This window comes from Symphalangus syndactylus, chromosome 2 (assembly GCF_028878055.3).
Source record: "Symphalangus syndactylus isolate Jambi chromosome 2, NHGRI_mSymSyn1-v2.1_pri, whole genome shotgun sequence".
Classification (NCBI taxonomy): domain Eukaryota; kingdom Metazoa; phylum Chordata; class Mammalia; order Primates; family Hylobatidae; genus Symphalangus; species Symphalangus syndactylus.
The window spans coordinates 147,509,772-147,523,091 of NC_072424.2; the positions used below are offsets into that span (position 1 = coordinate 147,509,772).

General features: G+C 41.4%; 1 protein-coding gene across 12 annotated transcripts in view; it reads left to right on the plus strand.

Moving 5' to 3' along the window:
• Positions 1-13,320, plus strand: part of FAM120B (family with sequence similarity 120 member B) — a 103,676-nt gene that overhangs the window by 36,474 nt on the left and 53,882 nt on the right. For 9 of the 12 annotated variants that reach the window (XM_063624001.1, XM_063623999.1, XM_055269849.2 and 6 more), the window contains one exon: positions 3,868-4,040. The exons of the other annotated variants lie outside the window; for them this stretch is intronic. In XM_063624001.1, the coding sequence (XP_063480071.1) occupies positions 3,868-4,040 (173 nt within the window). The remainder of the gene's footprint in view (positions 1-3,867; positions 4,041-13,320) is intronic. 12 annotated transcript variants of the gene reach the window in all.

Consider the following 13,320-nt stretch of genomic DNA (forward strand, 5'->3'; position numbering starts at 1 on the left):
TTCTGAGTTCCCAGATGATACTAAGGCTGTTGGTCTAATAAAAGATGTGGGAGAGAGAGAAAACTTGTTGATTCCATAAGTTGTTTAGCAGCTTTGTTCACTAGTATGTCACTACGTGTCACGGCCTCTGAAGACTGAGAACCGACGAATCGTTCAGTCCGTTTGCTGGCACTGTTGCCTTCGGTTCTGGCCTCACACTGGTTCCTGAGTAGACCCACCTTGGAAGAACTGATGAGATCGTTCAGTCCATTCACCTGCACCATTGCCTGCCGTGCTGGCCTCTCTCTGGTTCCTGAGCAGCCCCACCTTGGAATCCCACTGTCCTCTATTGCAGTGGATGTCCCCATCACCACCTGGTCAAGTCCATAGATCTGAAGTCCCAGTCACCTCAGCATACTTCCCCTAATCATTTCGTGGATCCAGTCCCTCACCTCTTTGCCTGCCTCTTGTTTTTGCCTTTATATTCCCCCAGTCAGCTTCCCACTGCTGCCAGAGTCCTCCTGCGTAGCAGACTTGATGGTGGTCTTCCTTAGGGCATCCCTCCAGTGTGTTCCTGTTGCACTTGGGACACTTCCCTTCCCTGAACTTCCCTTTTTCTTCTCTCATCTTTGTTCATTTCTGCCCCCTCTTCAAATCTCAGCTCAAGTCTCTTCCTCACAATGTCTCTGCTCCGCAGCAGGAGTCCTCTGCCCTACACGTTGTAGTTGGACATGAGTGTATTTGGTTAGTTTCAGTGTGCTCCACTGATTGTAAATGTTCCCGAGGGCAGACAGTGAGTCATTTCCCTGTGTCGGCACCTCCTTTGGTGCCTGGCATGTGATTGGTTGGGTGCTTGGGTAGAGGGCAGGAAGGCTGGAAGGCTTTTATCACTGTCCATTGTTGCCTCCTTTCAATCCCAGAATAAGTTTTGTTTATAAGTGTCCTTTATCCAGCAAAGTCCAGCCCAATGTTCCCACCAGTCTCTTCCATGAAAATTTATTAATGCCCTGCCCCAATTTGTTTGTTACTCTCTTTGACCTTCAGAACTCTACCAGGCTGGGCACAGTGACTCATGCCTATAATCCCAGCTCTTTGGGAGGCCTAGGTGGGAGGACCACTTGAGGCCAGGTGTTCAAGACCAGCCTGGGCAACATAGCAAGACACTGTCTCCAAAAAAAGGGAAGGAACTCCTGTCATAAAACCTTCGCACTCTTGTAATATTTGCACAACCTTCTCCTGCAAGCTCTTCCAAGGTAGCAACTGTTCATCTTTCACGTGGGGCCACTCAGGTGCAGAGCACCTAGAATTGTATGTATCAGTGCATATGAATGGAGCTTCAGTTCTCAGCCTTCATAGAAACTTTTGTGACAATATGGTAGGAAAAATGTTGGTAAACAATTGATGGATTTTGTGTTTCTTCCTTCCTGTCTTGTTTATTAGACAGATACCTGGAAATCTCTTACTTGGATGTCTAAGCCCATCTCATGGAGTCTGAACCTGTAGGGAGTGAATAAGAGATCACAAGTAAATACTGTTCCTAATTGTGTATTCAGGAAGTCTCTCATTTATCATTTCCACTAGACAGTCCTGCATTGCTTAGCCACAGTGATCAGTTCTGAGAAATGCGTCGCAAGGTGATTCTCTCGTGAGAACATCATAGAATGTACTTGCACAAACCTAAACGGTGTGGCCTATGTCTCCCAGGCTACAAACCTGTGAAGCATGTGGCTGCCGAATACTGTAGGCAGCTGTAACACAGTGGCAAGCATTTGTGTATGTAAACATTCCTAAACATAGAAAAGGTAGAGTAAAAATAGGGTATTGTGATCTTACGGGACCACCATTATATATGAGATCTGTCAGTGACCAAAATGTTGTTATGTGGCGCATGGCTGTACTGGGTTCTACTAAATAGATGTAATGAATCTTTTTTTTTTTTTTTGTATTAAATTTTCATGTGTAAGCAATGAAACACAGGTAAAATCTTTCCACTCTCCATCTCCCTGCATGCTGATGGGGACATGACCTTTCAGCCATGTTCATAAATGTCTTATTCACGTTAAAAAAGGACTAGAAACTTGTATTTCAAAATATGGTTATATCTGGGTGGTAGAATTGTACATTGTTTTTATTTTCTTCTTTATACTTTCCTGTCTGAATTGTAGTCAAAAAATGATTTTCAAAATCTTTAGTATATTTGAAATAACTGTGATAATGGAAGATTCATTATTTACCTTAGATCCGAGACTAGTAAACTTCTGTGAAGGATAATGTAGAAAATATTTCAGGCTTTGCAGGCCACATGGTCTAGGTTACTCAGGTTGGTCGTTGAAGCCTGGAAGGAACCGTGGACGATACCCACGTGTGCACACGTGGTCCAGTAAAGAGCCTCAGCCTCAGATGCTGTAATTGGAATTTCGTGTGGTTTTTCTGCATCATGAAATATCATTTTTACTTTGTTTTTTTTTTCAATCATTTAAAAATATGAAAGCCCTTCTTAGTTCATGGGCTGCATAAAAACAGGCAGGAGCCGGGTTTGTCCCGAGACTGCACACGTTGCCTGAGTTGATTATTCTCCTGAAAGTATGTTTCTAAGAAGTAGTTACTGACACTTGTGGTTGTCTTGGACTCATCTCTATCTTAAGTACTGCTGCCATAGGGTTGTGTTGTTTTTGCTAGTTATCCTTAGCATTTTCTTAAGAGAAAAATGTTTTTTCTCTCTCTGAAATAAATAATGAAAAAGCTTTTCAGGTGGAGGGAATACTTCAGCCATTTTGGAAATGTAAGTGAGTTTTGTTGAGTTGTTTCACTTCTGATGGTGGGAAATATACCACTGAGAGTAGTCAATGCTATCGTGGGAAACATAAGAAAAGAAAGAGAAGAATTTCCTTTTTGGGGTCATTTGACTCTGAGGCCATTTGGTTAGTAGGTTCTGTTTCCTTAGTAAACAAAAGGGACATTTAGATCCCAGCCAGCCTTGAGCTTTTGGCATATATTTTATAGCCAAGTGGTCCTCACAGAAAAATCACAGCTGTGGATAGCAAGGGCGGACATCTCGGCAGTCACAGATTAACAAGTCTGACCTTAGAAACGGCACCTTTCTGTTTGTCAGAGTGGAAGCAGAGCTGCACCTGCATCTGCAACTCAGTGTGAGTCGTCATCATTTGTCGTGGTTTCAGTCAATGAGTAAGGGTGTTTTTCTTTTGATTTTAATAATTTAAACATCTATATAAAATATAGAAGTGAAACACTAAAAATTACATTTTAGGAATTTCTGTTTATTTAATAGTTTTAGGAAAGTGCTTTCCAAAGCCTGGGGTCCACAGATTGCCTGCATCCAAGTCTTCTGAGTTGTTAAAATGCAGACTTCCAGGCACCCATACCTATCTAATCAAATCATAGTTTCTGCATATAGATCCCAGGAAAATGCATTTTTTACAATCTCTACAGTTGATTCTTTTGCACATGAAAGGTTGAAAACCATTAATTTAGGAAAGTAAGAGAGCAAACTAAAGGGGTAGATGGATGACGTTTTATCCAAGTGCTCCATCAGAGCTGTGATACTGCAGGGCAGCAGTACCTTCTTATATCCTTGGGACAGCACATTTGAAAGATGTTCTGAAAGCATTCTTAATGGTCAAAAGTGCAGTATCCCTCAAAATTTAGCCATTAAAAAAAGAAGGAATGTTTTCATTGAAACGTACATATGCCAGCCCTTTAGGTTTGGGCTTTTAAAAAAAAAACACGAATCTTATCATGTTTACTTTCTAGTTCCTTTTACATCAGGAAGGGAAGAGATTTGTTTCCTTTTACTGTATTTCTACAAGGAGCATATTATAACTCTGTGCTGCAAAGAACAATAGTTAATGGACTTTTTTTCTTAACTAGGGGGAACGCCTAGTTTGAAAATATTATGGCTGAACCAAGAGCCAGAAATACAGGTTCGGCGCTTGGACACACTCCTAGCCTGTTTCAATCTTTCCTCCTCAAGAGAAGAGCTGCAGGCTGTCGAAAGCCCGTTTCAAGCTTTGTGCTGCCTCTTGATCTACCTCTTTGTCCAGGTAATGTCCAGCTGCCCATTCCAGTCACTGCAGCCTGCGCTTACTTTATGAGAGGGAGCGTGCGGGATATTGCCATGGCTGGTGTCCCGGATCGTCTTTTTCCAGTGTCTGTTCCATGGAACATTATTAGTCCTTTGAAGTGCTCTAAAAATAAAAAGAAGATTGTATGGCAAAATACGTACGAGAAACTCTGTCACTACCTCAGCTTTAGAGATCGTATTAGAGACTTAGGAAGTCTTGCAGGTGATGGAAGCTGCTCTGGCCTTGACTAAACTTTCTCAAACTTCGTGGACCATAGTGTACCTCCTCTGTCCTCGTGGCATTGTTTGGGGGGTGGTTCTTGTTTCTGGGTTTTAGTGTAAAGGTGAGAAAGGACCTGGCTAGAGACCTAGCTTCTCATAGCTCTTTGCCTCTGGACAGATTACTTCAGCTTTTTCCTATGTCAGTTTCATTCCATCATCCAGCGAATGTTTATTGATTATATGCCTTCATTTTCTAATCTGAAAATGAGATAATCTTAGTAGCTGCCTCCTAGGGCTGTTGGGGCGATGTCAGGTGTCATAATCTTCATTATTTATGTCCTCCCATCCTGCCGAGCTAGAGATTGTAGTGGCAGATCCTTCATTTAGGCTCACTCGACAAGGTGGACTGTTTCTTTTGCATTAGTTTTATGCGTAGTTTATATGTGAAAATCATAAAAATCAGTTAAAGGATTCCCCTTTTTAATAGTTTTCTACATGCACGTGCTTGGACACCTTTAGTAAAAGAAAGGCTGAGAATGCTCCCATCTCCCAGCCCCTCTTTCTCTGCTTTGCTCCTCCCCACCTCCCTCCCTGGCTCTGTGATTTAAGATGATTTTTGTCCCATTGTTGACAAAGTGTCTACTTCTTCAGGCTGTTAAGATGTCTCATAAGCTTTCTTCACTCCTTCAAGCCATCGTCTCAGCTTCTCTGACCTCCCTATATGGTGGGTCTCCATTGGCATAGCCATTCAGTGTTCACTTACCTGGAATAGACAATTATAGAATTATTTTTTCAAACCTGAATTTACTTTACAAATTACTGATTGTCTTTAAGAAATGTACTCTTATTGTAGAAATACATCTCAAGGGAATCTTGGACTGATTTTTTGTTTCTAAATGTCCTCTTGGCTCTGCCCGTTCTATAGCTTGCTCTACATTTTGCATTTTGTAAGATGTGATATGGTTAAGTAGTGCTTAGAGGTTTTATTGCTTCATTATTGGTTTCACATGCACCAATGTAAACCTTAGTTTTTGCCTTACCATTTTGAGTAGATTACTTCTTTATTTGCTCAAGACATAGCAGATTATAAATTAATGTAGGATGTCAGGAACTATTTAAAATGTAGATGTTAAAAGAGAGGAGATGAATCCAAGATGGCCAATTAGAAGCAGCTGCGGTCCGTGGCACTCACAGAGAGGAATGAAAAGGGGCAAATGAATTCAGCACCTTCAACTGAAATACTGAGATTTTCACTTTGGGACTTACTAGACAAACAACACAACCCATAGAGAATGAAGTAAACTAGGGGTGGAGGGCAGTGCCCCACCTGGGAACAGTATGGAGCCAAAGGAACCCCCACCCCCAGCCAGGGGAAGCCGTGAGTGATTTGTGACCCTGCCTGGGAAACCATGCTTCTCCCATGGATCTTTGCAACCCATGTATCAGATCCCTTCATTAGCCCATACCACCACAGCCTTGGGTCCGATACACAGAGCTGTTTGGAGTCTCAGCAGAGCAGCCGCTCAGGTATACACAGAGACCCAAGAGTTTTACATACTCTGGCTCTGGGATCCCTGGCAAGACAAGAAATCTGTCCGTACATATCCCTAGGAAAGGGGCTGAATCCAGGGAGCCAAGTGGCATCATTCTGCAGGCTGCACTTCCATGGCACCTCACAATTTAAGACCCACTGGCTTGGAATCCCAGCCGGCCAATGGCAGTGAATTAGAGTCCACCTTAGAAGGGTCCAAGTTCCCAGGAAGAGGGACAGCCACAGTTCAGTCAACTTACCTGCTTCAGCCTGCCAGCTTTGGAGAATACAGGCAGTCCGGACGAGGAAGGGTCCCCCACCTCCAGTGCAGCACGTTGGCTCTACCAAAAAGCAGCCAGATCCCTGATCCTGTTCCTCCTGACTGGGTGAGTCCTCCCAGTAGGGGTCTTCAGCCACCTCCTACAGGTGGGTGTGGGCCAGCAACAGATCAGTGACCGCTAGGACAGAGCTTCCAGAGGAAGGAGCTGGCCGCTATCTTTGCTGTTTCACAGTATTCACTGTTAATACCTCCAGGTATAGGAGAAACTGAGGCAACTGGCATCTGGAGTGGACCCCCAGCAAACTGCAACAGCCCTACAGTAGAATGGCCTGTTAAAAGAAAAACAGAAAACAAAAGACCCCACAAAAACCTCATTCAAAGGTTATGGATAGGGTTAGAGATCTCAAAGGTCAAAGATAGATAAGCCTACAAAGATGAGAAAGAATCAATGCAAACATGCTGAAAACTGAAAAAGCCAGAGTGCCTTTTCTCCTCCACATGACTGCAACACCTCTCCAGCAAGGACACAGAACTGGGCTGAGGCTAAAATGCCTAAATTGACAGAAGTAGGCTTCAGAAGGTGGGTAATAATGAACTTCGCCAAGCTAAAGGAGCATGTTGTAATCCAATGTGAAGAAGCTAAGAAATATGATAAAACTACAGGAGCTGATAGCCATAATAGCCGGTTTAGAGGGGAACATAATCAACTTGATGGAGCTGAAAAACACAACATAAGAACTTCACAGTGCAATTACAAGTATCAATAGCAGAATAGACCAAGCAGAGGAATCTCAGAGCTTGAAGACTATCTTTCTGAATTAAGATAGGCAGACAAGAGTAGAGACAAAAGAATTAAAAGGAATTAACAAAACCTCTAAAAAGTATGAGATTATGTGAAGAGATCAAACTTACGACTGATTGGGGTACCTGAAAGAGATGGGGAGAAAGGAAGCAAGTTGGAAAACGTACTTTAGGATATCATTCAGGGGAACTTCCTCAACCTAGCAAGATAGGCCAACATTCCAATTCAGGAGATACAAAGAACCCCAGTAAGATACTGTATGAGAAGATCAACCCCAAGACACATAATCATCAGATTCTCCAGGTTGAAATGAAAGAAAAAATGTTAAGGGCAGCCAGAGAGAAAGGCCAGGTCACCTACAAAGGGAAACCCATCAGACTAACAGCAGACCTCTCAGCAGAAACCCTACAAGCCAAAAGAGATTGAGGGCCAATACTCAACATTCTTAAGAATTTCCAACCCAGAATTTTATATCCAACCAAACTGACTTCATAAGCGAAGGAGAAATAAGATCCTTTTCAGACAAGCAAATGCTTAGGGAATTTGTCACCAACAGACTTGCCTTGCAAGAACTCTTGAAGGAAGCATTAAATATGGAAAGCCAAAACCATTACCAGCCACTACAAAAACACACTGAAGTACACAGACCACTGATACTGTGAAGCAACCACATAAACAAGTCTGCAAAATAACCAACTAGCATCATGATGACAGGATCAAATTCACACATAACAATAGTAACCCTAAACGTAAATGGGCTAAATGCCCCAGTTAAAAGGCACAGAATGGCAAGCTGGATAAAGAGCCATGACCCATCCATATGCTGTCTTCAAGAGACCCATCACATGTGCAGAGACACACATGGGCTCAAAATAAAGGGTTAGAAGAAAATTTACCAAGTAAATGGAAAACAGAAAAAAGCAGAGGTTGCAATCCTAGTTTCTGACAAAACAGACTTTAAACCAATAAAGATTAAAAAAAGACAAGAGTATTACATAATGGTAGAGGATTCAATTTAACAAGAAGAGCTAACTATCCTATGTATATATGCACCCGGTACAAGAGCACCCAGATTCACAAAGCAAGTTCTTAGAGACCCACAAAGAGACTCCCACACAATAATAGTGGGAGATTTTAACACCCCACTGACAAATATTAGATCATCAAGACAGAAAATTAATGAAGACATTCAGGACCTGAACTCAGCTCTGGATCACTTGGACCTGATAGATAGCTATAGAACTCTCCACCCAGATTCAACATAATATACATTCTTCTCATTTCTGCTCGGCACTTACTCTAAAATGGATCACATAATCGGAAGTAAAACACATCTCAGCAAATGCAGAAGAGCTGAAATGATAACAAACAGTCTCTTAGACCACAGAGCAGTCATATTCGAACTCAAGATTAAGAAATTCACTCAGAACCACACAACTACATGGAAATTGAACAACTTGCCCCTCAATGACTCTTGGTTAAATAGTAAAAGTAATGAGAACAAAGAGACTACTTACCAGAATCTCTGGGCTGCAGCTAAAGCAATGTTAAGAGGGAAATTTATAGCACTAAAATGCTAGAAAGATCTCAAGTTAACAACCTGACATCTCTACTAAAAGAACTAGAGAACCAAGAGCAAAAGAAAACCCCAAAGCTAGCAGAACACAAGAAATAACCAAGATCAAAGCTGAACTGAAGGAGATAGAGACACAAAAAACCCTTTAAAAAAAATCAATGAATCCAGGAGCTGTTTTTTTTTAAATTAATAGACCACTAGCTACGTTAATAAAGAAGAGAGAAGAATCAAATAAATACAATCAGAAATGATAAGGGGGTTATCACCACTCACCTCACAGAAATATAAGCAACCATCAGAGAATACTGTAAACACCTCTGTGCACCTAAACTAGAAAATCTAGATGACATTGATAAATTCCTGTACACATATGCCTTCCTGAGACTGAACCAGGAAGAAATTGAATCCATGAATAGACCAATTGAATCCCTGAATAGACCAATAATGAGTTCTGAAATTAAGGCAATAATAAATAGCTTACCAAACAAAAAAATCCAGAACCAGACGGATTCACAGCTGACTTCTACCAGAGGTACAAAGAAGAGCTGGCACCATTTCTACTGAAACTGTTCCAAAATATTGAAAAGGAAGGACTCCTTTCTAACTTGTTCTGTGAGGCCAGCATCATCCTGATACCAAAACCTGGTAGACATAGAACAAAGAAAGAAAACTTCAGGCCAATATCCTTGATGAACATTGATGCAAAAATCCTCACTAAAATACTGGCAAACCAAATCCAGCAGCAGATCAAAAAGCTTATCCACCATGATCTAGTTGACTTTATCCCTGGGAACTAACTTCAGCAAAGTCTCAGGATATAAAATCGCCAGTATTCCTATACACCAACAACAGGAAAGCAAATCACAAATAAACCCCCATTCACAATTGCTACAAAAAGCATAAAATACCTAGTAATACAGCTAACAAGGGAAGTGAAGGACCTCTTTAAGGAGAACTAAAAACTACTGCTCAAAGAAATCAGAGAGGACCCAAACAAATGGAGAACCATTCCATGCTCATGGATAGGAAGAATCAATATTGTGAAAATGGCCATATGGCCCAAAGTAATTTATAGATTCAATGCTATTCCCATTAAACTACCATTGGCATTCCTCACAGAATTAGAAAAAAAAGATTTTAAAATGCATACAGAACCAAAAAAGAGCCTGAATAGCCAAGACAATCCTAAGCAAAAAGGGCAAAGCTGGAGGCATCAGACTACCCGACTTCAAACTATTCTACAAGGCTACTGTAACCAAAACAGCATGGTACTCATACAGGAACAGAAACAGACCAATGGAACAGAATAGGGAACTCAGAAATAAGACCACACATCTACAACCATCTGATCTTTGACAAACTTGACAAAAATAAGCAATAGGGAAAGGACTCCCTGTTTAATTAATGATGCTGGGATAAATGGCTGAGCCATATACAGAAAATTGAAACTGGATCCCTTCATTACACTATATACAAAAATTAACTCAAGATAGATTAAGGACTTAAATGTAAACCCAAAAGTATAAAAACCCTAGAAGAAAATCTAGGCTATACCATTCAGAACATAGGCATGGGTAAAGACTTCATGATGAAAACACCAAAAGCAACTGCAACAAAAGCAAAAATTGACAAATGGGATCTAATTAAAGAGCTTCTGCACAGCAAAATAAACTATCATCAGAGTAAACAACTTACAGAATGGGAGAAAATTTTTACTATCTATTCATCTGACAGAGGTCTAATATCCAGAGTCTACAAATAACTTAAACAGATTTACAAGAAAAAAAGCAAACAAACAATCCCATTAAAAAGTGGGCAAAAGACATGAACAGACACTTCTCAAAAGAGGACATATGGCCGGGCATGGTGGCTCACACCTATAATCCCAGCACTTTGGGAGGCTGAGGCAGGCAGATCACGAGGTCAGGAGATCGAGACCGTCCTAACACGGTGAAACCCTGTCTGTCCAAAAAAAAAAAAAAAAAAATTAGCCAGAGATGATGGTGGGCACCTGTAATCCCAGCTACTTGGGAGGCTGAGGCAGGAGAATGGCATGAACCTGGCTTTCAGTGAGCTGAGATCACGCCACTGCACTCCAGCCTAGGCAATAGAGTGAGACTCTATATCAAAAAAAAAAAAAAGGACATATATGTGGCCAAGAAACATATGAAGAAAAGTTCAACATCACTGATCATTAGAGAAATGCAAATCAAAACCACAATGAGGTACTATCTCATGCCAATCAGAATGGCTATTATTAAAAAGTCAAAACAAATGCTGACGAGGTTGCGGAGAAACAGGAACACTTTTACACTGTTGGTGGGAGTATAAATTAGTTCAACAATTGTGGAAGACAGTGTGGTGATTCCTCTGAGACCTAGAGGAGAAATACTATTTGACCCAGCAATCCCATTATTGAATCTACCCAAAGGAATAGAAATCATTCTATTATAAAGATACATGCGTGCGTATGTTCACTGCAGCACTATTCACAATAGCAAAGACATTGAATCAACCTAAATGCATATCAGTGATAGACTGAGTAAAGAAAATGTGGTACATATACACCATGGAATACTATGCAGCCATAAAAAGGAACTAGATCATGTCCTTTGTAGGGACATGGATGGAGTTGGAGGCCATTATCCTCAGCAAACGAACACAGGAACAGAAAACCAAATACTGCATGTTCTCACTTATAAGTGGGAGCTGAATGATGAGAACACAGGGTCACATGGCAGGGAACAACACCCACTGGGGACTGTCGAGGGGTCGGGGAGGGGGAAGGAGAGCATCAAGAAGAATTGCTAATGGATACTGGGCTTGATACCTAGGTGATGATATGATCTGTGCAGCAACCCATCATGGCACATGTTTACCTATGTAACAAGCCTGCACATCCTGCACATATACCCCCAAACTTAAAATAAATGTTGGAGGAAAAAAATGTAAAAAGATATTTCTTTTGATATTATATATTAAATATGCATGTATGCACTATTGGTTAATATTTTCTATTTTCTAATAATCTACAGGTGTCTGTAGTTACCATTGAGTCATAGTGGGACTTGAGAAGTGGCGGGTAGCCAGTAAGCTGACTTTTCTCACCCATAAAAATACATGTGTTTTGTTCTTGATACCATGTGTGTGCACAACCATGGGGAGGCCATTGTCGGCCCTCCAGGAGGGACACACTACCTGCTGTTCCATATTAACGATGCTTGCTGATCCTGTGTGTGGTCATGCAGCGCAGCTCTGCCTTCCCATCACTGTGCAGGTGACTGCCAGTTCTTTAAATTCACTTCAAGCAGAAAAAGCCCAGGACCCCAGAACAGTAACATCACATCCCTATTTATATAAACCTGAAGCAAGACAAGTGTCAGGAGGAAAATTTCCACTTTATCTTTTTTCTATTAATAAAGACCTTTTAAATAAAATCTCTTTAGTGCAAGTTGGCGTGAGCAGACTTGGTAACTTGTCTTTAAAGGAGATGTTTAAATTGGAACTTTTAAAAACTAGAAAACAACGGATTGACAAATCAATTTGGTATTCACTAGATGAAGAAGATGCTGTATTATTCACAGGGATAATAACCCTCAGAATTAATAAGGCTAAAAAGATACATTTATAAAAATATTACAGTTTTATATATTAAGCCTAAATCCGATGTTTTGATGTGTAATATGGGATAAAATAGCATACTGTTCAGTGCACGAAAATGACAGAGAAACTAAATACAGTTGTGTCTTGGTATATGTGAGGAATTGGTCCCGGGACCCCCAAGGATGCCAAAATCCATGCATCCTCAAGTCCTGCGGCCAGCCTGTGGAGCCTACAGATTTGAAAATTTGGCCCTTTATATTCGGGTTTTACATCCCATGAACACTGTATTTTTCCATCTGCGTTTGGTTGAAAAAAAATCCACATATAAGTGAACCTATGCAATTCAAGCCTGTATTGTCAGAGGTCAACTGTACTCTCATTTGGTCTGACCTCCCAGTTAACAATAGCCACAAATGATTTTATTAAAGACTCATCTGAGAATATCCTCTGGAAAGGCAAGTTTACATTATAGAAATGCATATATTTTATATTCCTTTTATTCCAAGGCAACACTTACTTGGAATAAAAGTGGACTAGGATAGTGACATGGTGAGTAAGAGCATCAGCAGGTCCAAGCGGCAGTCAGCACCCCCACCCTGGTGGAAGCAAATGCCGCCATCCTCCAGGGGAGCACAGGAGTGCTCTGATCTATGATGGGGTTGTTTTTGTTGCAAATAGGCATGTTAGCCATTTTTAATATCCAAGAAGAATCAATGAAGTTGTTGTTCATGGGTTTACTGTTGGCTTTCTGTTTCTTTTTCCGCAAGCCTTTACTTGCCACAGAAGGTGCTCTTCTGTGAGAAGCAGCTCTTGTGGTCTTAGGATGCTGTGGACTCGTTCAGTCAGCGGGCATGTTCTGCCTTTATCTGGGTAGCTGAACTCGGTGGCTGGGAGAGAATGTCTCGACCTCCTCACTGTGGGGCAGGGGAAGGGATGGCACTGTCTTCTCTTGATGGGGTCTGGGAGAGGAATGGCTCAACCTCCTCACCATGGGGGGCAGGGGAAGGGATGGCACTGTCTGCTCTTGATGGGGTCTGGACCGTCCATGTCTTCCTCACTCTTCACACCCTCTCCTTATCTCCATCATCTACTCCACACCGAGCGATGCTCAGTCTGTCCTTTGCTGTCTCTTGTTCCTCTGTCTCTCCTTCCTTTTCTCACTTTTGTTGCATCTTTTGATTCCACAGAAGATTAGTAGGGTCACATATTGGGTTCTGATTTACTCTCAACTAGGATTCGAGGACAC